The sequence below is a fragment of the Amblyomma americanum genome, chromosome 3 (assembly GCF_052857255.1).
Source record: "Amblyomma americanum isolate KBUSLIRL-KWMA chromosome 3, ASM5285725v1, whole genome shotgun sequence".
NCBI lineage: Eukaryota > Metazoa > Arthropoda > Arachnida > Ixodida > Ixodidae > Amblyomma > Amblyomma americanum.
In genome coordinates, this window is record NC_135499.1 from 192,298,895 (window position 1) to 192,321,455 (window position 22,561).

Sequence of the window (22,561 nt, forward strand, 5' to 3'; positions counted from 1 at the left end):
GAAAATCAAGTTTATCGCAGCGTTTCCAGCACTCCGAATCCAAAAATATGCAGTCCTGCACGAAACCGCAGTGCATGCAAAATGAACGAATTGGAGGTTTTGCTGATGTTTGCTGTGTATCTTTGTGTCAGTTTTCCGGTGCTCTTTGTGTCATGTTCCCTGCTACTGGTTGCAGCCATAGTGGTCAACATAAGCGGCGTGCCATGGTGTAGTTATTTAGAAATGTTGCCTGCTCGTAGTAAATGTCGAGCCAAAATGCTTCAAGAGAATATTGAAACTATGCATGAAGTCACCGTCAGTGTGTTATCGAAACAGGATGTCGCTTGCAACTTGGGGCTGGAAGGCTGGAAAATCTGACAATGCACATGTCACCGTCCGGCAACTCCCTTTTCAATCTAAATGGCCGTGTAATGTCTGCGTGAATCTGTGACTCACGAAAGTTGTGCTGTTGTTTTGGTTGAAAAGTGGCAGTCGCACAAAACACTGCTCAATTTTCCAGACATGTAACCAAGAACACAGGCAATCGCACACCCTTTACAACTCGTGTGCAGCCCTCAATTAATTGCGCAAGTTCGGGCGAGCTAGACGCTGTCCGCTTTCTGATAAGTTGAGGCTTTAGGGCAGAAGGTGCTGGCCATTGCTTTATGAATTTTAGAACAATAAAATAGGGTAATCTCACTACTCGACTACTTTCCAATCGCAGTGTGCCCCTTATGTTCACTTTCGTTAGTTCAAACTTGGGTTAATTTGAACTGCGCCAGCGTCCCCATGGAATTCATATTAACAAGCTTTTACTGCAGTAGGCTGCAGACTTTGTACACAGACTAGATTGTGTTAGCATGCTTGTGTTGACGGCACCCAACTTTGAATATACTCGTTCAACATTATTACTCGAGATTTTAAAAGGCGCTCAGGACAAGACGAGGTAGTCACACACATGTAGTTTCCAAAGCAATGGAGGGTTGAAAAAAGCACTGGCTCCATTCGACAGCAAGTTCCGACCTGTATTTTAAGCTTCAAGCTGCATCTGTGCTGCACTACGAGTCTGTAGTCTGTTCGTAGTATGCGAAAAGCTCTGGGAACTCAGTTTTCCACAATGATCAACAATTTGGATATCTCTTTAGGGTTCACCTAGTAGAATGATGTATAGAAGCTGTGAGCTACAGTTCTAGACCTCCTCTACAATGTTCATTAAAGCTCTCCACACACCTGTGGCCTTCTGCACATGGCTGACTCCTTGGCACTATCTCAACGCTTCTCAGAATTTACAAATTCATCAAGATCGCAAAGTGAATCAGCAAGGCTGAAATTCCCTTGTTCCAACAAAGCTTTACCTCGTTGGACCTGCTCCAAGTCTTTGTTCTTCAACCCACAAGATGCGACTTCTTCAGCCCGCTTCAGGGTTGACTTACATGATGCAACCTTTTGATGCAACCAACACGAAGCGCGAACATGAAGGAAAACTCGGGACATGTCCTCGCTATCCGAGCTGCACTACAAAAAGTGTGCCGGAAGTCATACACTTTCGCAAGGACTACTGGGAGTCTTTGGCCGAAGGCGCAGGCAATACTAACGCTGAGCGCAGCGTCACTGTCTCCTGCGCATGCGCAAGCGCGCTGAGACGGCGGCTAAGTGAGGGAAGGAGAGGGAGCCGGCTTCAAAAAATGTGACTTAACCGCCTCTCCTCAGTAATTTCCTTCCTCCATGTGCGCGAATGAACTGGCTGCTAAATTCTACCACAAGCCAGCCCACCCTGGATTGCCAAGTGCGGAAATATTTTAGTAGGATACCAATTGAAAGCCTGAATGGTCCAAAAATAGTAGTTTTCCCATGACCGCGTCTTGTTTTTGACACAGCTAAAGCGCAATATTGATAAATTTGCTGCTTTTGGAGCAGACTGGAGCATCAAAACGTAAATTTATCAGAATGGTGCAAATGCAGCAGCTGGAGCACCACTGCAGTATGAAACCTGAAACCCAATATGAAAGCAGTACTAGGCAGTGTTGGCGGTAACGCGTTACTTTTTTCGGTAACTTAGTAACATACTCGTTACCATTTCGGAACTTTAACAGGTAACATACTTAGGTTAACATTTTTCGGTAATGTGAGGAGTCACGTTACTAGTTACTTTTTGTTCCAGTTGTCCCTAACTCTGCTACCTTTTTTTTAGAAAAAAAAGCACAGAGCACCTAGTCATGTTGCAAATAAACCAACAAGTGCTCTCGGCGACCTTTGTTGCGGCTCGCATGCATGCCAGAAAACACCTGCTCTTGACGACGCACTCAACTAAAAAAAAAAAGAAAGAATAGCCATAAACCACGAAACATGTGCACGAACACGCATTCACACACTTGCCTTCACCTACCTCCTCTCCCCGAACAACTCACACACACAACTCTCTACAGAGTGGAAGCATGCAAAGCATTTTTGAACATCACATTTTTCAGAATTACTGTAAATTTGTTGAGAGTTCAGCGATGTTTTCTTTGTGAAGTTAGAATTGATGATGAAGTGTCATTTCGTGTTTAATTTCACATTCATAAAATGGCTTCACCATGTGCCACAGAGTTAGAATCCATCACATGTAACTCTACAGGCAACTTTAGGCCACTATAACATTGCTAAGCTTCAGCACATTTGTGCAAAGTGTTCTCGTTAAATAAGGATTTCGCTTAAAATGGTTGTTTGGGCTAGAAGTTTCCTGTGAAATATGAGCTTTATAAAATTGATATCTTGAGTTCTTAAGGCAAAGACGCACTAATTAAAATTTATGGCCATGAAGTAACGGCAAAGGAACGTGCGGTACTTTTTTCGGTAACGGTAACAGTAACATGTTACTTTTTTTTGTAGGTAAAGTAGGGCGATAACGCGTTCCTTTTTTCTTATCGCAACGAGTAACGTATTTAGTTACTTTTTTCGGTAACGCCTGCAACACTGGTACTAGGTGGCAGAAGGCAAAGCCTTACAGACAGTATGTAAAAATTTCGCCTTATAAGCAGCACAGTTCTCAAATCATGGATTTTACTGTAGTCGTATACAACTCAAGAACAATGCAGCAAATACACCGCAAAGAAGGCCTTCCAGCCAATGGCGTCGCCCGATTCTCAATGCGTCATGGATAATCATCTCGGACCTGCTTGCCTGACATTGCGGGGTGTGGTATCATAAAAATCGGTTGATGCCATTGGCAGCAGGACCTCCTTAGACGGGTTACTGCCGCTTTGTTCTGGAGTAGTATCAGAATAAACTTTGCTTATGTGTCTGGACATACAAGCACTGCTTTCCTGTTCACACACACTCACCCACCATAACCATCTCCCTTTCCTTTTTCCCCCTCTGCCTGTGCAGAGTAACAGGCCAGAGAATAATGACTCAGGCTGCCCCTCTGCCTTTCTTAAAGAATAAAGCCCTTTTTCATAGGCAGTACTTTATGGGCATTTGCAGATGCACCTGCAATATCGCCACTAGAAACGGTGTTATCAATGTACTCTCAGTGCTCACAGTTGTCCGTGTGAGCTGTGAGAAGCAGGGTGGCATCAGGAGATGTGATCACGTGGCTGATGGGCAGGCCCATGCGTGGCAAGAACTGGCGGTCACCAGAGGGCAGGCTCCACTTGACCAGTACGCACTCACCTCCTCCGCTCAGCAAGAAACTGCCTGCAGCACAGAAGGACAGGGTGGAGCGTAGAAAACACAACTGTGACAAGCAAGCAATCAAACCACTCAATCCTGAAGCTCTTGACACTAGGAAGCAAATAAATTAGCAGCCTGTAGGCACAGACAAGCTGGACCCACATCGTCTCGATATCAGAAGGACAAATGTCATGCACTGACCTGAAGAGGTGTAAGCCAGGTCACGAACAGGAAGTGTGTGCCAGTGGTAAATGGAGCGCACCGGTGCTGTTTCTTTGAGACTCTGCCTGCAAATACACCACAGTAATGATGACAGCACGTGAATTCACAAAGAATGCACAGCAAATTCCCACCCCGAGGGGGGGGGGGGGTCGAGGGGCTTCTGTCGCTCCAAGCATGCTCCAACCTTACCACTTTTGTATAATTTTACAAAATGCAGTAGAATTTAATGAGAGAGAGACATTAAGGTACTTTTAACACTGCCTTGCCATACGCATATCCTTCCAAGAAAGGCAACTAAACATACACACTGAACTGGTAACATACCACGAGAAAAAAATATACCATCTACACAACAAATCAGCGTAATATGTAAGCAGCTAACACCTCACCTAACCATGTCATTGCGCTCATTCTAAATTACAATTTAGGATCACCCCTCCTAGTTTCTACTTTAGTGGTTAACAGTCTTTCAACACCAGCTCTAGAGTCATATGTTGCATTAGTTTGCACCAGCATATATATTGTGTCAACACTGGTGCCAGAAAGGATATACTTATTTGTTCCTCCTTGCGCACTCTTGTCCTCATACACTTAACAGTATTGGCAATTTTCATGAACTACAGGCGGCGCCGCAGTCGAGTCAAGATGGCAACTGCAAAGAGGGCTCGTCTATGATCAGCCTGGGTGCATTAACACGTTTTCTTGATTGCACGATTAAGTAATGTTTTGCACTGAAGGTGAGCACCTAGTATTATCAAAACACTTTGTATTAGTTGGTGTAAAACACAGAACTGAAGACTAACTGGAGATTGTCCGCCTGTGTCTGCAAATGTCTGCTGTGCAAGCGGAACTGTGCACGGTTGTAGCTACCCTCCGGTACGTTTTTAACAATGTCAAGATCGCCAGCGCTGAGTGGGGTGGGAAAGTCAGAAAAATGCATCCACGTCTCAGGTGTACCGTTGCATTCTTAAGTTAATCAGGAATTTGCGAAGTCATCGCATAAAGCTGAAAACGGGATTTCTATTCAGCAAGCAGAACCCCAGCAGCATCTATGTGCGGACATTACTTCAGTCGAGCAAGCAACTTCCCAATGTATACATTCGTGACCAGACTTGTTTACGAGTGCTGGCGACTATCCGACTTTTTTGTTAGTTTTTTTTTTCAAAGAAATGGCTATAGTAATGAATATATGTCCATGCGACGTACTTCCCGCAAAATGATGACAACGCGGCGTGCTCGAAGCCGACATTAGGAGGCAAATGGATATCAAAAACGACAAAACCGTGCTCTTAGAGATAGCTACACCACCAAGCTCGGAAGCTGTGAGGAGAAGCAAACTTCTGGACGTCCTCGAGGCCGTGAGGCAAAGCGCGCACGGAAAAAGAAAAAAAGTAAATCTTGTCGCTGAGAAAGGAAAGACAGTAAAAGTGCAGTGAACAGTGGGGAAGAAAAGAAAAGGCCGCACATTCGCAGCACGGCAGCGCTAAGCATAGGGAAGCGGCGGCAAAAAACAGAGGCGCGGCGTTACCGTGTGAGCAGTACCGCCGCGCCTCGTCTGTGTCGCGCATTTAACTATTACATCTTAAACGGCATGAAGCTGCGGAAAATGATGTCGTGTTCGTGCAAAACTTTGGTTTCCACAAGAAATGAAACTCATGTTGTATCTGTAGCCACATTGTATTTGTGCAAATGCGGTAATTCCACAAGAAAAAAAAAATAAATAATGTGATAACATGAGACGAGATACCTAAAAATCAATAATCATCACATAAAGGTACAATGAGAGCAGGATGGAAGGTATGTTTGTTTTATAAATCAACACTGTGTTTAGTAAGCAGCCAATTTTTACCAGAGACCATCCTCAGAGCCATGCCATCACCAACAACTGATATAGTAAAGATTTTCACTGGTCCAAGTCGCTTTACTATAGAGCGGTTCTAATTCCAACCTAGCAAAAAAAAAAAAAAATTCTTCATATAACCTGCACAATTCCTGAAGTGAAGTACGACTAGGCTTTTTTTTTTTTAATCCTCAAATAGTGATAGTTTTGCTGTTGAAACAAGTTTACTTCGAGAAGCTTGCTGCTACACTTGATTCACTACGTTCAGTATTCGTTATTTCTGCTGTCTTCCGAAACTTCCTTGCCGCTATCAAAGATGTCATCATCTTCCTACCTATCCGAGATGTTGCTATTTAGGTCAGGATTGCCTCCTATGCATCAATGATCCACTGGTGCTATAGCACAATGTTTTGTTTGTTAATGGGGTTTAATGTCCCAAAGTGGCTCAGGCTATGAGGGACACCGTAGTGGAAGGCTCCGGATAATTTCGATCACCCAGGGTTTTTTAACGTGCACTGACATCGCACAGTACATGGGCCTCTATCATTTCGTCTCCATGGAAATGCGACCGCCACGACCGGGATCGAACCTGCGTCTTTTGGGTCAGCAGCCGAGCACCGTAACCAGTGAGCCACCGCGGCGGTTGCTATAGCAGAACGTCTTTTTTTTTTTTTTTGAGTTCCTGAAAGGATGTTTGGGTGATGGTAGGGTCGGAAACTAATGGATATGGATTTGTTAGGGATGTGTGAATATTGGAACGTTTCGAATATCAAAGTGAATAATGTGGTATTCGATTCAGGCTTCGAAGCGAATAGCAATACCATCGAGCTCGCTTATAACGAACATGAGCGTCACACGGCGTCTGTTCGTTATACCCCGAAGTTCGTAGTAAGTGGACCACAGCTTTAAAGACAGTTGCTTGTCAAAACACAAAACTTCTTCTTTGCGAAAAAGTCCGTGACGGACGTATGTTTTTGCAGCGCAGATCCGATGAGGGAGGTTTCCAGTTTATTTAAAGCAGAAACGTGCTCTTCACCGAGGCCCTTGGCATAGACAAGTTGTCTGAGGCTTTCTATGTAGCCCATTGCTACAGGTGCACTTATGAATGCTGGCTCTGAAGTTTCATCCTCATCTGATTCCTCCGTGTCACTCTCGTCCCGCATTCAGAAACGATGCCCTCGTCCGTGCACGGTTCCGCGGTGTCGGCGTCGTCATCGACAGAAATAAAATCATTCCAACCAATGTCATGACCCCCCATGTCAGAGTCGACGACGCGCTGCCACAAATCGCCGCCGGGCTGGTCAACTTCCGAAGCATCAGGCTCGGCATCAGACACTGTGTCGACGAAGCCGGCCTAGCGGAAGCAGTTCCGCGTGCAAGTGGCCGTCATCTCCGCCCAGGCCGCTTTCATCATCTCTACCACTGAACACAATGGAAGTGGGCACAGTGTTCCCGTCCGCCATCCCGAAACGTCCACACTGCGACAAGAGTGACAAAAGCGTGCGACGGGGCAGATGTGCAACGTGCACAAGTGGCAATCAAGCTAAAGATACAAGCTTTGTACGATTCAGCCGCGGTTCTCTGCACCGCCGGCACCAGTTCACGGTGCGCTGCACCAAAGTCCTCAATTCACAGCGCCCTCTGCTCCACTGTCCGCAATTGATTTGGGTGCAGCCGTGGTGTCACTGTGGCGCAAGGAACCTTGGCACCGTCCGCGAAGGAGGTGCAGGAAACTTGTACACGTGTTGGCGGCCTTAGCAGACGTCGTTGACGGATCCGGCATCATTTACCGTGAGAATGGCGGAGAAATCTAATCAACACGAGATAGCTGTTCTGAGTTTTAGCTGCAAAGTGTTGTGACAGGCCGCCCATGTGAGTGTTCACACGATTTTTTCTTCAGGCGAGGCAACAACTGTTTTGCCCACACGATGACATCTCCAGTGATGTCGAATAGGAAGTCCAGAACTCTTTTCAGGCACAGTGAAACCGACGACTCGGACACATCGAACGTATCGCCGATCCTATACATGCTCTTCAGCGTGCCCAGGTAGCAGAGGGTAATGAGGCACGACTTCTCGGCGGGAATTTGAGGGCGCCCTCCTCGAGGTGTGGGAAAATGCACAGATGCCTCGAAGCGCGCTGAAAGTTCCTCAAACATCTCTCGTGACAACCTCAATAGTCTCACAAATCCAAAGCTGAAATATCTAGCTACTACACTTTCACAGTAATTGTGAATTCGGTTACGGTCTGTCCGAACCAACTGCATTGCTGCAAAGGAAAGCACTGCATAGGCTACCTCATCCTCACTGTCGGAGCACTCCAGAAACCATAAAAATGACTTCGGCGATGTTGTTGTTCATGTTCTCACGAGGCACGAAAACAGATGCACCGCAAGAACTGACAGCACAACGGACAAGGGTACGAGCTGCGGCGAGCAGACAACAAGGCCTGTGCGCGCTTCCGATTGAAAATTGCCACACCAGTGAGGTGTGGCGCTGCTGACGCACTGCATCTGCACCACAGAACTGGAACTACACCTCGCGGCACCTGGCCGGCACCAGCGGCACTTTTTCAGAATTGGTGCTGGGAACCAGTTCTCAATCGAATGAAGCTACAGACGCACAGCGCCAGCAGAGAAACCAGTGAGGGGCGTCCGTGAGCATTGGTGCAGCCACCTCTTGGCTCCGACGGAAGGCTTACTTCACGGAACGTGGCCTCCGAGATTGGCGGTGTTTTTGGGGAACGGTAAATCGCGGAATCTATCTCGGAGGCCAAGCACGGATTCGCAAGAGAGTGAGGAGAGGGGAGTGTAGTTGCGAGGATGGGCAGGAGGGCGCTCTTGGAAGGCGCGTCGGCGGGGAAAGGGTAGCTCGCTTAAGAGCAGCACGAAATGGGGCGGGCAGTCCGCCTGTGATAAGGCTCGGGAAAACATACCGTGTGCCGGGGGCACAAAGGGGTCGGACGCAGGGTATCTCGCATCGCAGCACCGGGTTTACGCCGTCCGTTCGATGTCACAGATCAGCAGGGCTTAATGGCGTTCATTATACGTGCGATTTTTTGCCATTAAAACAATGTATATTTTGACGATTGCACGTCTCGTTCGTTATAAGCGAAAGTTCGTCTTAAATAGGGCCGTTAAATGTGGGCTCGACTGTATTCGAAAGCCACAAATATTCTCAAAGTATTTCGAAGTTCGAGAAAATAAGCTGCAGGATGAAGCAGTCGATGGTCTTATGTGCATACTGACAGATCCACTAAATTGCATCGCATCGCACGGGATTGTACACATAGTGTGGCAGCTGCGTACAAACCCGACCTTTGACAGCTGCACAGGTTGGCACGTCGCACTTGAGGACAAAGCCAAGATGCGAAAGTAAACACGCCGCGGTAGGAAATCCGCTGTACCCGCCACATGGAAGGCCCAAAAGGCGAAGAGAGCGAAAAAGGTAAGAAATGCAGAACTACCAACATGACCGAGGCGAGCGATCCGTCGGTGCTGGCTTTCGTATTTGCGGTGCCACTGGAAACCAACTTTGAAGCAGGCAACACCTTATTGTTTACACGTTTAGACAGCCGAAATTACGTGAAAGGTGAAACACCAGTAAATGTAGGCACTGAGATAAAAAGCCAGCACCATGAAGCATTTTAATCAGCCTTCAGTTATAATCAGTGACCGTATTCTGTACGAATGAGGTTGGGGAAACTGCGGCACCAGATGCAGCGCATCCGAAATTTCGCTGTCTGAAAAATCTCTCAGCAACTTTTATATTTAAAACCAGCAGCATGTAAACAATCGCATGGTAAGGGCTTGAAAGTATTATGCTCATAAAGGCTAACTCCAAGAGTTTCTTCAACACCGCGAGTTGAAAACCACATCGCATTCCTTATAGTCCCCTCACTTCGATACAAAAATAAGTTTAGCAAAATACCAAGTAGAAGTATTTAAAAAGAACAAAAACCAGGAAACCTAGGCCGGGTTTAGAATAAATGATGACGTCGAGGCAGACCTAGTGGCATCACACATGCAAGGTTGCCCATAGAAATCTGCCAATTGAGGCCACGAAATGTGAAATTTTAAAATTTATTTGCGTTGCAACAAAACACTGCCCCGCTACGAAACGTGGCACAAAGGACCTGAAAACTGCACAGAACATACCGTGAAAGTTTCAGTAAGATCAAACGAGGTAACAAAAATGCTGGAGTCGCCCTTTTAAGGCACTTTGGTTTGCTGCTGTTTGAACATTGCCTTATGCAAGTTTGAAAGCAATTTTTTTTTTTTTTTACAGGAAAGCATACACAGCTCATTCCATCAAAAAGCCGTCGCCGTGATGTAGGATTGACAGGAAGGCCTAAGAAACATGATGGAAATATTTCCAGCAGTTTTAAATGAAAAAAGAAATTTGCCGGCAACCTAGGCTCTCTGCATGCCAGGTGGGCATGCAATGCATATGCCACAAGAGTCATTGGTCAGAGTGTGTTAGAGGGGCACCAAGTGAACGCGCTGCAATACGCATGAAAGTAAACTGTGTTGGGGATGCGAACTGATGTTACAGTAATTAAAAAAAATTAAACCAAATAGAAATGCGCTAATTAGGCACCAAAAATTGCGCGGAAAAGAAAAGGTGGTGTTATGGTGCTTCACTGTACTGAAACAAATGGTGTGTATGTGTATATGTGTATGAGTATACAGTGGCATAGTATGTTGTTCAATGTAACCTAGACAGTGATTGGTAACGTGATCGGTAATTGTGGTTGTAACCGATGAACGTGATCGGTAGCGTCATTGTGAATTGGTAATCGGTGAGAAATGACAAAGAAAAGAAATTAAAAAGAGAAAAAAGAAAGAAAAGGAACTACCAGCATCTACCTTTAAGGCAAAGCTTGAGCATCCTGCGTTTAATTTTTTTAGTCAACTTGGCTAAGTGAATTCTGCAAACCACGTCTTTCGGAATATGCTGTTGAGCTGAAATGAATTCTCTCTTTTTCTATTAATACCGTATACACTTTCCGTATTCCTTATATGTGGGGGCACAAACAAAACTACTCCATAGATCGAAAAAATACCAGTGAATCATGCTGCTCATTATAACTGGGTTTGACTGTACATCATCCATAAAACTGAACAAGTTCAGGCAGATAAGGTGTCTTACTGAAGTGTGTTACTGTGCACAGCATAGTAATGAGTTATGTTCTCCTAACAGCATTTAATGCAAACATCCCTTTGCCACCCCTTTAAGATCACAGAGTATCTAAGCTTACCGTTACTATATTCCTCAAATTATTATTACTCCATCCAGCAGCTGCTTCTACTTATAGGTGGCACACGTGCAGCCAGTGCCCAGTGGTAGTGGTACTGGTATGCTAAGGAATTCTGTTTATTTTATTTACAAACACTGAAAAGGAAGGTCAACTTGCAGTCACAGGCAATAATGAGGGGCACCCTGAACATAAGGCTACACTAAAGGGCTTCAACAAACCAATGCCCAGCCAAAACTTACCAGATGGTGACACGCCCTAGACTGTCACCCGTGGCGAGCAATGCCTCAGTGGGGTGGCATGCCACACACGTGAACTGCACACTTTTCTTGTGGCCCATGGCATGAAACCTGTGATAATTTCAAGAAAAGAAAAACACAGATACAGTGGATTTAAGATAGGCAAGACTTAAATAAAAATAAAAACCTTGGGGAAACTGAATGACGCGTATAGTTTGCCATGATAACATTCCTTGGATAACTAAGATGTTTTCAATTTCTATTCACTGAATTCTCAAAAGGATAGGGCCTGTATGCAGTAAATTCTGACTTGTCTCATAGGGTCTACAAAAAAATTGACATGTGCCACATAATGTGACACGAGTGGCATGAAAACAGCTACAACTGGTGCTGTAAAAGAAAAGGTGTTCCTGGATCCCAAGAATAGAAAATTTTCGTACGTGGCTGCAGGCTGAGAAGGCAATCCAGGAGTGCCGATGAAAAGCCTGGCTTTGTATATGGCTGCGTAGAAACCACCATTCGAGTTGAACGCAACAGGAGAGGTGCTTGTCAGGGACACCTTCCCTGCCAGCAGCTGGCCGTCTCCACCACCACAAGGCACGGCCTGAAGTGTCCTGTGGTCAGCGTCTGCCAAATGCCACGCAAAAAAATATAAATTTCAACTGCTCAAACGGACGCTCGCAAATTTCTTTAAAAATTGCAGGCCTGGAAGTTATTTTAAAGCAAGAATGAAAATAGTATACATAAAACTGTGCACCACTAAGTGAACGTAAAAGCCAAAACATACCAGCATATCAAACTAATCACTAGTTTTCATGAAGCTATTGACAGTAGTACACAGACACATAGCCAGAAATTTTTCTGGGAGGGGCCAGAGGCGGTTGTATAGGGCGAAGCCCAGGGGGGGGGAGCCTCAGGCCCCCTCTTGGTAATGTCCCTGGTAGTAGACTTGACAAGAACCAGCCTTCACAAAAAAACATTCCTGGAAAAATGACCACTGCAAACATTGCTCTAACATCTCTTCATACCATTCAGTTACACCTCTTCTGCATGCACAATGCTTTTGTCAATTTCTGCGTCTTATCCCAGAGATTGAAGTAACAACTTTCCCAGCTTCCTCCCATTGAGAAATAGAGCCCATATTAACTAAACAAAAGATGACATTCACCTCACTCAGGCAAAGAGGTCATTTTTTTGGGGCCAGGAAATTTGAGCAAGGCAGTCTCGCCCTTAGCACGCTAAGCTTTGTTTTCACCGAGCACCTTACCCCAACCAATTCATTAGTATCATTTTGCACCAGTGCAAGGTTTTGCTGCCAGAAGAGCAGCGCATGTGCAGTTCATGTTCACAACAGATGAAAGCAACAGTTGAAAATATGCACCCGCCAATTCAAAAGTGCAGTTGGGGCCTTGTGGAAATGGATCACATTTGTGGAGGGCATAGGATCGTCCACATGCCAGTTTACCAGTTACCACTGTTGCAGAGTAATTTTTGTGCCATGCTCTGTAAAGAAGGCAGATTATAAAGTGTGCCAAACCACAGAAATTTAACCCTTCATTATTTACTTTGAATAGACTTTGGTGCCTTGTGAAGCCTGGTCGGCATTTCCCACATGTGTAAAGAACACTTCTGTGAGTGAAAGTGAAGCTCCTGCTAAATCAGTAACTAGGTTACAACTTCTGGACACTGCTGTCACCAGTGCTCTTTCACATAACCTGAGCAATGTTGTGGATGCTGCCGCTTATGTCAGCTAAGCCAAGGCTGTACAGTTGAGCCCACTCACTCACCGAAAACTTCAATATAAACTAACACTTTCACATCCCCGTGCAACTAAAGCACCGAACAACAACACATGCCAGGCAGTTATCCTCACCTGCTTGCCGTTTCAGAACAAACCAGGATGAAAAAGAAGGCGGAGCATAGAAGCCTGCTACCTTGGACACTGCGTCTCCGTCAACACCACACGTAGAGACATCATGTTTCTGCGGGAAAAATATAACATAACTCGCAAAGGCAGCGTCAAGAGAACCATGCCAAATTCTTCACAGCTGCTGTTAATCAGTATGAAAGCAATATGGAAGTGAGCAAGTAGTACTTTAAGAAATAACCTGATGTGCAATATGTGCAGCATGCACTCCACACTACAGTAATGCACACAAAAATCACTGAATTATGAAAGAGTTGCATTCCTGCACTGAAAGATAAGACTTAAGCGGAAGGGATGTGGAAGGACAAACGCAGGACATGGAGCACACCAGTAGCACGCCTGTGCTTCCCTATCCAAAATCATTTAATCTTATCATTAAATCACGGGTTAATGACATCTTAGTCGAAATCAAGAGGAAGAAATAGGCATGGACAGGGCATATAATGAAAAAAAATGAATAAAACTGATAAAAACAAAGCTCCCAATGGTGGTGTCATAGCCAGCTAGCCAAATCAAGATAAAAGCTAAAGAAAATAAGGAGGTAATAGCAAGGAGCCCAACTACCCAGCTACACTAGAGAAGTGAAATTCTCACGAGTTCAACTATGCTCCGTTTAAATAGAAGGCTAAAAATGCATTGCTGCATTCAGGATAATCAGGAGCTTCATAAGCCAAATTTCATACACAGCAACACTAAACAAAAGTACAGTAGGGGCCGTTACCACTGGTCGCTTCAGTTTCAAGTCAGAAAACATTACCAAATTTCAATGCCCCTTTTAAAGAAATGGATGTAATTTTTCCAATCAAAGAATAAGCTTGTTTATAAGCTCCTGCTAGCATTTATGCTGATCTTTTAGCTCAGGTCAAGTTATAAAGCAAGAATATTTTGCCACAAAATTCATTCCACATGTTAGGTTTAGCCATGCATCCTACTGTAAAACATTTGTACTTTACGTAAAGTTCAAACAACGCAGCTGTCGTACCTTAAGGACAGAGCCATCTGAAGGGTCCCACTTGAACACAACGCCGTCATCAGAACAGCTGAGCACCTGAAATATTCAGCAGTGCAATAAATCAGATTAAAATGACATAACCTCCTTTGCAAGGAGCCATGCACAGTTCAAAGCACAGGCAGCCTCAAACCTTCCTTATAGGATGTATTCATGTGACGTCACCTGCAAGGGGCACTAGCGGCTGCCGCGGCATTTGCCACGTTGATGGTCACAGCCAGCCGCGGCATTTAACTCCTCGCGATCTGTGAACCACGACTGCCTTTCCCACCTTGTCATAGATAATGAAAAAGCATGTGACTAAGTGGCTGCGCACATGAACTGCATGAAACAGAAAAGAATATACACGTGGAAAAGCTTTGCCTTTGTAAAAACATCTGCTCCTATGACTGAGGAGGTGCTGGCGTGGTGTGCGACATAGAGGACTACTGCCACCCGTTGATTTCACTAATATCGAGGCCTCTCTTGTGCAGAGCACGGCTTAAGTTCTGCAACAGGTGAAGCAACTTTTTTACAAGTGGCCGAGCTCAATGGTCACGTGCTGACGGCCAGAGCGCCATTTTTGGAGCTGAGTAATTTGAGGGATGTCTGCTTGCTCAGCAAACTTAAATTGAGTGACCTGTTACTATTGAACCTAAGTGAATCACTGCACACCTCATTGCTGCGTAAATTGATTCTAGGTCATATGCATTCAAGCAGCACTACACTGCTACAATCAAAACTGCAAAACATTCATACCGGGACTGCTGTTCGTGCTATGAGCACAACAGACTTGGTCGACCATTTTGTTGTGCAAATAAAGCAGCTAAGACACTTGGTTTTCCTGCTGAAACAGCACCTGTGAAGCTCCAGCAGTTTGCAGACAGAGTTTCTGCAATGCCAGTTTCGGAATTAGGGCAATTAACTATGCGCTGCTTCTCCATAATGTATCCCGCATGAGTAGCAGACAGTCATCAACTGCTATGAAATGCTAGAAATCGTCCATATGCTTGAGTGCGATGCAACCGGCCAGCTTTGATGTCAAGCTGCAATACAAGCTAGCATGGCAGCCTAACTGCAACATTGAACAGGCAGCGCGGTCAATCACGGCGCAGGAGAATTCTGGTGCAAACTTCATAAGCACCCAATGTTCCACAAAGAAAAGAGGATATATTTAACAACGAGCAAAAACTTTACGGATCAACGTTCATTGTGCACTTGCACCACCGAAGTGCATTTATGTACCTTTCTGTCGCAGTAAAACCTCAGTTGATGTTTAGCGCTAGTCCTTTCTTCTTCTATGTCCGTGTCCTAGTTATATGCGCTAGACTTTTAACTAATAATGACATTACGGATAACTGATGGTATTGGGTGGGTACATTATGGCGAACTTGATACTGCGGGTACCGGCGTGAAACAACAGCGAACATTGCTCGCTAGCCATGACAACGTTCGCGCCGTCTGGTAGCGCGTCCTCGGTGAATATCTATACAAGACCATGAACCCCATACCCCGGGCGCCACACAGAAGTCGTTAAACTGAAATGTCATAGCAGTGGAAGGCACACAATGTACTTTCCAAATTTCTTACCTGCACCAAGTTCTCTGGGTTTCTCACAACTGCAACCACTTCCGAGTTGTGTTCGCTAAAGGTTCTGACACGTTCCCCACTTGCGCAGCTGAAAACCTTCACACAGGTGCCGCTAGGGATGAGAAAAAATCTGCAAAAACGACAGCGCAGTGTTTGCAATTAACAGTAGGTTAGGCATCTTTTTCCACGTGACGCCAGGTGTCTCATTTCCAGGTAGGCGTGACCAAATGGAGGTTGAACGGTAATCCGCCTCGTGCGCTGGTATGGTGGCGCCACTGCTCCAGAACAAGTGGCGCCACCTCGCGCGGAAAGCGGCTGTCCGCTGTCGTGTAAGGCAGCGGAAGGAGCCGTGAAATGCGTGCTTCCCGACAGCGTCAGCGTGTTAGAACAAGGCTTCTTTCTGCCGCTTTTGTGCTTGCGTCGCATGCACAGTTGCATACAACGTGTCTGTGTTTCAAAATATACTAAAAGCAAAGCAATGCAAGTGAGAGCCCGTTCTCCACCAGGCACGCTTTTTGTACGCCGGCGCCTTGGGTGCGTCTCTTGTCGCGACCGCTTCTGCTGGTGGCGCTTCGTTTGAGGAGTTTACACTCAAACAGCCATTGGAAATGTGTTGGGGTCGCATGTGAAGATCTGCCCTGAGAGGCTGGGCCAGGCATATGTGCAACTACAACATCGCTCTGAAAGCGTCGTCGGTATCCACCAGCAGGTTCGGTCACCACTGCTGTTCTTTTGCTTTCTCGCTCGCTCGGTCCAAACGACAGCGGGGTCGCGCTTGAGCGCAGTCTCCGGAAAGAACAGCATGCATGACCGGCTTAATTAACATCATCAGCGCATGATGATGTAGCTTTCGGACGAATGGAAATGTTGACGGGTTTTTAAAAACAACAGTTTGGTGCGCAGTCGCAGATCCTGTGACCCTAAGCCTGTGTATGATGCGTGCGGCGAACCTTTCTGTGCAGCAATGTCCGCGGACACCTTCGAGATATGTGCAGGCTCAGTTTTGAGGCGAGTTTAATTCTTTTACGGCTCGTTTCTTCGCTGTCTGTTGGTTTCGAGCACTCGGTACAAACATCGAGCTTGAAATCCCTCTTGCTCATCGCCAAGTATTGCGCAGTGACGTGAACGCTCAGCGCGTGAATTACTTCGGACGATATGCGGCCGGGTGCATCACCCAGGCTGCTTGCAGTGTGCCGCGTGTGGGATTATTAGCGACAGGGTGCTACGTACATGCTGCTTTGTATATACAGTGCTTTTTTATGTTTTGTAAATTAGGCCAATGGTGGTCGCTCGCGCAGTTTGTTCTCGGGCAGTGCCTGAGACTCGCATGTGTGGCGCAGATTTGTTTACTTTTTGTGTACACAGCTCTCCCTTGAAAATTTTCTCCATCACTTCTCCACGCTGGCCTGTTTACCCTGCACGCCGTACTGCTCTCGGCAGCGCTGTTTCGTTTTGCACTCGTATGATTTCCAGGAAAAATGATAAAACAAAATCTTTAACTGCCCCCCGGCGGCATTTTTGCAGCTATTATGGCAGCCATCGAGGCAACAGTAAATCGACTTGCTTGTTTCAAAGGGCATTTTCTCTACGTTCTTGTGGGAATCCAGATCGAATGCCTAGCAAGCAAGCAAGAAAGCACTGTTGCGATGAGCTTTGCTACCAGTGGCGTGCGCCTACGACAGGATAAACTGCCCAGAAGCAAACGCTGAGAAAAGTAGGAAACGGTGATAGGAACAGTCAGCAGATCAAAGAAAAGCGTTTCTGCAGGCTGGACAGACGTCGCGTTCGCTCATAACGCGGGTCATGTCTGAAGACTTGCCCTGAGGTGTCGAGTCAGGCATGTGTGCAAAACAGTCTGACTTTAAAAGCTCCATCTGAATTTACAGTTTAGTGATTCTTTTTGCTTCCCCTGCGCTCAATTCATGTGATAGGTCGTGCTGTGACTGCGCAGTCACGGAAAAACATGGCAAATGCGCAGCCCAAATAAAAAGCAGTGTACCCGAATTCATGTGTGGTATGGCCATGAACGCAACAGTAAGCGAGGTGGGTGTTTTACGAGGCATTTCCAGCTCGTTCTTGCGAAGAGTCACGACGAGGTCAGAGGAGCACAGCGGCGGTGTCTGATCGGAGCAGCCGCTTTTTTCCCGCTGCGCCTCCCAGATGGCGCCACATGTAAGGCTGAAACTGCAGCGCACGAGGCGGATAGAGATGGGGTCTGAGCTTTATTTAAACCGACGCGAAACGGAAGCACAGTTTTCGTACAAAGTAGAACTAAAGAGAAGCACTGGTTTTGAACCATGGCACGACAAAATAGCTACCGAACAAAGACGCTGAAGGCAATGCCTCAACCTGTGAACCTTGTCAACAAAGCAGTGCCGGCTAGCTGCCTGCAGACAATATGCGACTGTGCACCTCCGCACGTGTCTACATACGGCAAGTGCAGGGCAACTAAATCGCAAAGCCAGTCAATCTTTGACCCAACACACATGGCAACAGAACAAACATTGTTTGGGCGAAGCGCCACAGAACCTATGTTTATTGGCAATCGACTTCCGAGGATTTTGTGCGCTTACACGTGCATTGTGCTCATTGCCCAATGTTCTGTCATGAGGGTGTCACTGTCCGTGTTCATTACCAATTCTCAGCTTCTCAAACGAAGCTATCATCGAGGTAGAATCAATGAAATGTAGAGCTTCAAGCCGAGCGTGTAGTGGCTCTGAGCGTATAGCACAATAATAGGTGGGCTTACTTGGAGTCGTAGGAGAATGTCCCTTTGTGCTTGATTAAGCTTGCTCCTGTTTTGCAGCGCGGCGACAGCTCGTTCTTGTAAGTCATGGCAGCAGCGAAGCCAGGCGAAGCTTCGAAGCGACACAACCAACACAACTTCACTGAGGCGCACGCGGCATGCATGGAGGAATGTATGTTGTGTCCATAGAAGTTCTTGCTCCTGAAGCATGAAGGAATGCATAGATGAATGAGTAAAACTAAATCTGGGACAGATGGATAGATAATAATGGCTTTAACTTTTGTATCGGGCGGTAGCTTGCGTTACTTAGCCTTTATAGTTCCCTCATTGTTAATTGATTTTTTCTTTTCTTTCAATTTTGCTCTTAAAATGCCTAGCTTGACTATTTTTTCCCTTTCTAAATTTACTGCTCCCTTGATTTCCTCTACCAATCCTCCAACCTCCCCTTCGTCAATGTCACGCTTTTCTATATAATCTATTAGCCCATCCTCCCCAGCAAATCCCAGCGCTCTCTCTCTATATCTGTTGCTGTTCCCTCTGGGAGGGCTGGGCGGAGTTCTACGCACCTCAAAATGAAGTGCTCTATACTCTCCGTTTTGCAGGCAGAGCACAAAATATGCACTTCTTCAAATTTGGACCTATATGTTTTTGTCCTCAGCGCCCTTGTCCTAGCTTCAAAAAGCAATGAACTGCCCCGAAAATTATCAAATAACCGCTCTTTTTTGATGTCCTGTTATCGTGTCCTATATATACCTATTGCAGATTTTTCCTGCATTCTTTCTTCCCACATCTTTCTGTCTCCTTTACCTCCGCTTTCACGCTAGTATTTTGCTGCGCTCTATCCCTCACCTGTAAATGCTTCGTTCTTAGCTTTCGGGTTCTATTTTTCCATTTTGTGTTCATACTTTTCATGTATCGATACTTTTACACCTTGATTGCCCACCTTTGATGATGATGCTGATATTTTGTTTTTTCGTCGTTCTCGTCTTTCTCCACGACAATGCCTACCTTTTGCGCCGTCAACATCATGAGCAGACCAGTAAAGTTTTTATAATCAACTGCATATCTCCAATCAAAAAACTTTAATTTTAAACCGAACGAGGGGGAGGAAGTGGTGCTGCGAGTCACGTTGTCGCACTGTGGGGAGACGGTCAATGACTTTTTTTTCGTTGAGTTGCAGAGCGAAGTCCCTGGGCATACACTGGGGGCAGGTTTCCTTTTGTGCGGTTGATGTTGTTTGGGGTGGGTTGGATGTGCCAGCAGGATTCCAGGAGCCTCTTGTGGTAATTTGTTTCGGTTCCGAGGATGCTGGTTTCTTCTCAGCTGCTTAATTCTGTGGTCTAGCTGAGTCCTCGGAATGTTCGGCTACAGGAGTGCGCTCTCTTGCGAAATTGCGGACGTCGTTTTTATTTTGCCGAATTCTGTCTGAGATTTTTGGTTTCGCCGATGTAGCTTTGCGTCGCAGTTCTTGCGCGCGAAATGCATTAATTGGATGCCCGCTACGGGGGACCCTTTGTATAGTAACAGCATTGATCGAACCGTATCTTGTGGCCATCTAATAAAGATTACTTCACGTGCCCAGAAAAAAATAAATCGAAAGACGGTAAACGTGGAGCAGCTAAGAAGATACAGGGAGCGTGTTTTGATCCATGATGAGTTGGCGTCACCTTCCCGAAACGCTTGCACCTGAGGTAGGGGGCCACACTACTTGAGGACAGGCCCGTAACGTTACATTTGGGAGGGTTCTGTCAGCATGTTGCTGACCAACATATTGCTCGGAATTCGTTGCGTTGACAGCCTCGACCCCCGGGCAAAACGCACTTTCTCCGAATAAGTGGCCGGAGGAACGCAGACTCCAACGAGAGCGCACCGCGCCAAAAAAAAAAAAAAAAGAAATCAGTTACGGCACCCCGACATGCCAGATACACCTATTGTTTACACGCGCACACAAACACACACACAAAGGAGACGGCGACGAGTCGACACCGAGTGTACGTAGCGGCAGCAGCTCAGTTCGCACAGGCGCGATCTTCATCGAAAGCGTGGACAGACATCTTTCTAAATTTTCTTGAAGCGACCTTGATAAATCACTTTTCTAATATCCAATGAGTGTCTGCTAACATGGCAGCATACTGCTAACGAACATATTGCTCGTTTAATTAGCCGAAGGAAAAAAGTTCCTAGAATCCGTTTTTTTTTAAAGCAAAATGTCGCGTTGCGCCACTCCTTTCAGTGTATGACGCGCAAGCGTGGCGTCGCACGTGAGTAAATGCACAAACGGCAAATGGCACGTGACGAGTGCGGAATTTCGGCGCGCTGGAAGAACGGAAGTATCACGCGCTAAATTTTCAGAGCCTTGCCGAAGCGCCAATTAAGACGCCATCGATAAACAAACAAACAAGAAATATCAGCGACAACGCAATTAAACTTCTAAGCGGCGTGTAGCTCGGCTGGCTGACTGACAAGCGCTGAGGGGCTTTTAACATGCGCAGCCGAGAGCCGGAAAATACGGAAGAGTTGGCAGGTATGCTATATATATATATTCTATAGCAAGGTTACACCGGCGGATCCTTTGACCTTCGTGCGGTTTATAATAAACTGCAAACTCCAACCAAAAATTTTAACTTTAACCCAACGTTTCGAAGCCCACTCGGCTCCTTCATCAGGGGTGACTGAGGGCAGTAGCTAGCATCTTTTAAGTATGGAGGGGAGGAGGGTAAAAAAAAAAATGACAGCTGTGTCGCGAAAGACGCGGGGGAGGTGGTTTAGGCTGTTAGTCACGCAGGCGCACTGCAGGGTGGTGCTGAATGGCGACTTTCTTTTTTTCGTTGAGTTGAAGGGCGAAGTCCCTGGTAATTTCTTTCGGTTCCGAGGATGCGGGTTTCTTCGAAGTTGATTCTATGGTCGGAGTCCTCGGAATGTTCGGCTACTGGGTTGCGCTTTCTTGCGAATTTGCGGACGTCGTTTTTGTGTTGCCGAATTCTTTCAAAGAAATTTTCGGTTTCGCCGATGTAGCTTGCATCGCAGTCGGCGCATGGAATTTGGTAGACAATGCCTTGGGCCCTCTCTTTCGGCAGCCGGTCTTTGGGAACAGGTAGGCAAAGCGCAACAGCGTTTGTGGGCTTGTGCGCAACCTGGAGACCAGACTTTTTCAGGATTCGGGCGATGGTTTCGCTGAAACCTCCGACATAAGGTAAAGTGACGCATTTTAAAAGATGCTAGCTACTGCCCTCAGTCACCCCTGATGAAGGAGCCGAGTGGGCTTCGAAACATTGGGTTAAAGTTAAAATTTTTGGTTGGAGATTGCAGTTTATTATATGTCTTCAAACCCAACCAGACAGGCAAATCTGTTAAAATGTTTAGTTTTCAATCTTTTCGTGCGGTTTCCTCGATGCACGGTGGTACCAAACGGACTCTGTCGCCGTTCCACCTCGCCGCCCTGCAGCGACCACCCAGCGCGCATGCACACATCTTCGCACCATCGCTGTGTAGTGGTTCCTCAGCGATCTTCCGCTGCTCGCGCGCCTCTGAGTGTATATATTTACCAGTGCTGCCGTCCGACCTAAGGAAACTGTGGCCACCTCAACGTGCTCCTCGACTGCCGCTCATACGTTGTCTGGAGCTGCTGCAGCTGTAGCATCTCACTGGACTTACCATATTCCTCCGCGCTCTGCTGCTCCTTGAGCAAAGCTGCATGGTGGTGCTGACGATAGTGGTAGATCGTGCTCCTGGATTGGTCGTACACAGATTATTTACACTGGACCGCGGCTGCACTAAGAGCGCCATTACTTTATTCCTGGCCGTTTCATCGTTGGTGGGGAGTGGCTCTAGTTTCTGCTTCTCGCTGCGCAGATCACAGCTCAGAGCTAATGCTTTATTCAGAGACCGTTTAGAGACAAGCCGCCATGTGCACGTCCGGCAGAGGGCGCATTCAACATCCGAGTCAAAACAATATCGACGCATTTCCTAGCGCACGTTCCGCGTAACTGTTGTTTTTGAGTTGCAGCCTCTTGGTCAATAACTTTCCAGCTTATTGAAGCTAGCTATTGCGGGATGAAAACGGTGTGCCACGCAGTCTGTGCAAGGAGGCGTGAAAGTTGACGATCTGTTGCCTCATTAT

At 46.3% G+C, this 22,561-nt stretch overlaps 1 protein-coding gene across 2 annotated transcripts in view; it reads right to left on the reverse strand.

Moving 5' to 3' along the window:
• l(2)05287 (WD repeat-containing protein l(2)05287) overlaps positions 1-22,308 on the reverse strand; it is a 51,941-nt gene extending 29,633 nt beyond the window's left edge. The window contains exons 1-9 of one of the 2 annotated variants that reach the window (XM_077659365.1): positions 22,096-22,308; positions 18,445-18,642; positions 15,696-15,825; positions 14,100-14,165; positions 13,064-13,172; positions 11,631-11,817; positions 11,194-11,301; positions 3,835-3,920; positions 3,502-3,657 (exon numbers count right to left, since the gene is read on the reverse strand). In XM_077659365.1, the coding sequence (XP_077515491.1) occupies positions 3,502-3,657; positions 3,835-3,920; positions 11,194-11,301; positions 11,631-11,817; positions 13,064-13,172; positions 14,100-14,165; positions 15,696-15,825; positions 18,445-18,605 (1,003 nt within the window). In that variant the 5' untranslated portion in view covers positions 18,606-18,642; positions 22,096-22,308. Of the gene's footprint in view, positions 1-3,501; positions 3,658-3,834; positions 3,921-11,193; positions 11,302-11,630; positions 11,818-13,063; positions 13,173-14,099; positions 14,166-15,695; positions 15,826-18,444; positions 18,657-22,095 lie in introns of those variants that run through there. The other variant, XM_077659364.1, reaches the window with a different exon arrangement.
• Between the last annotated feature and the right edge of the window lie 253 nt (positions 22,309-22,561).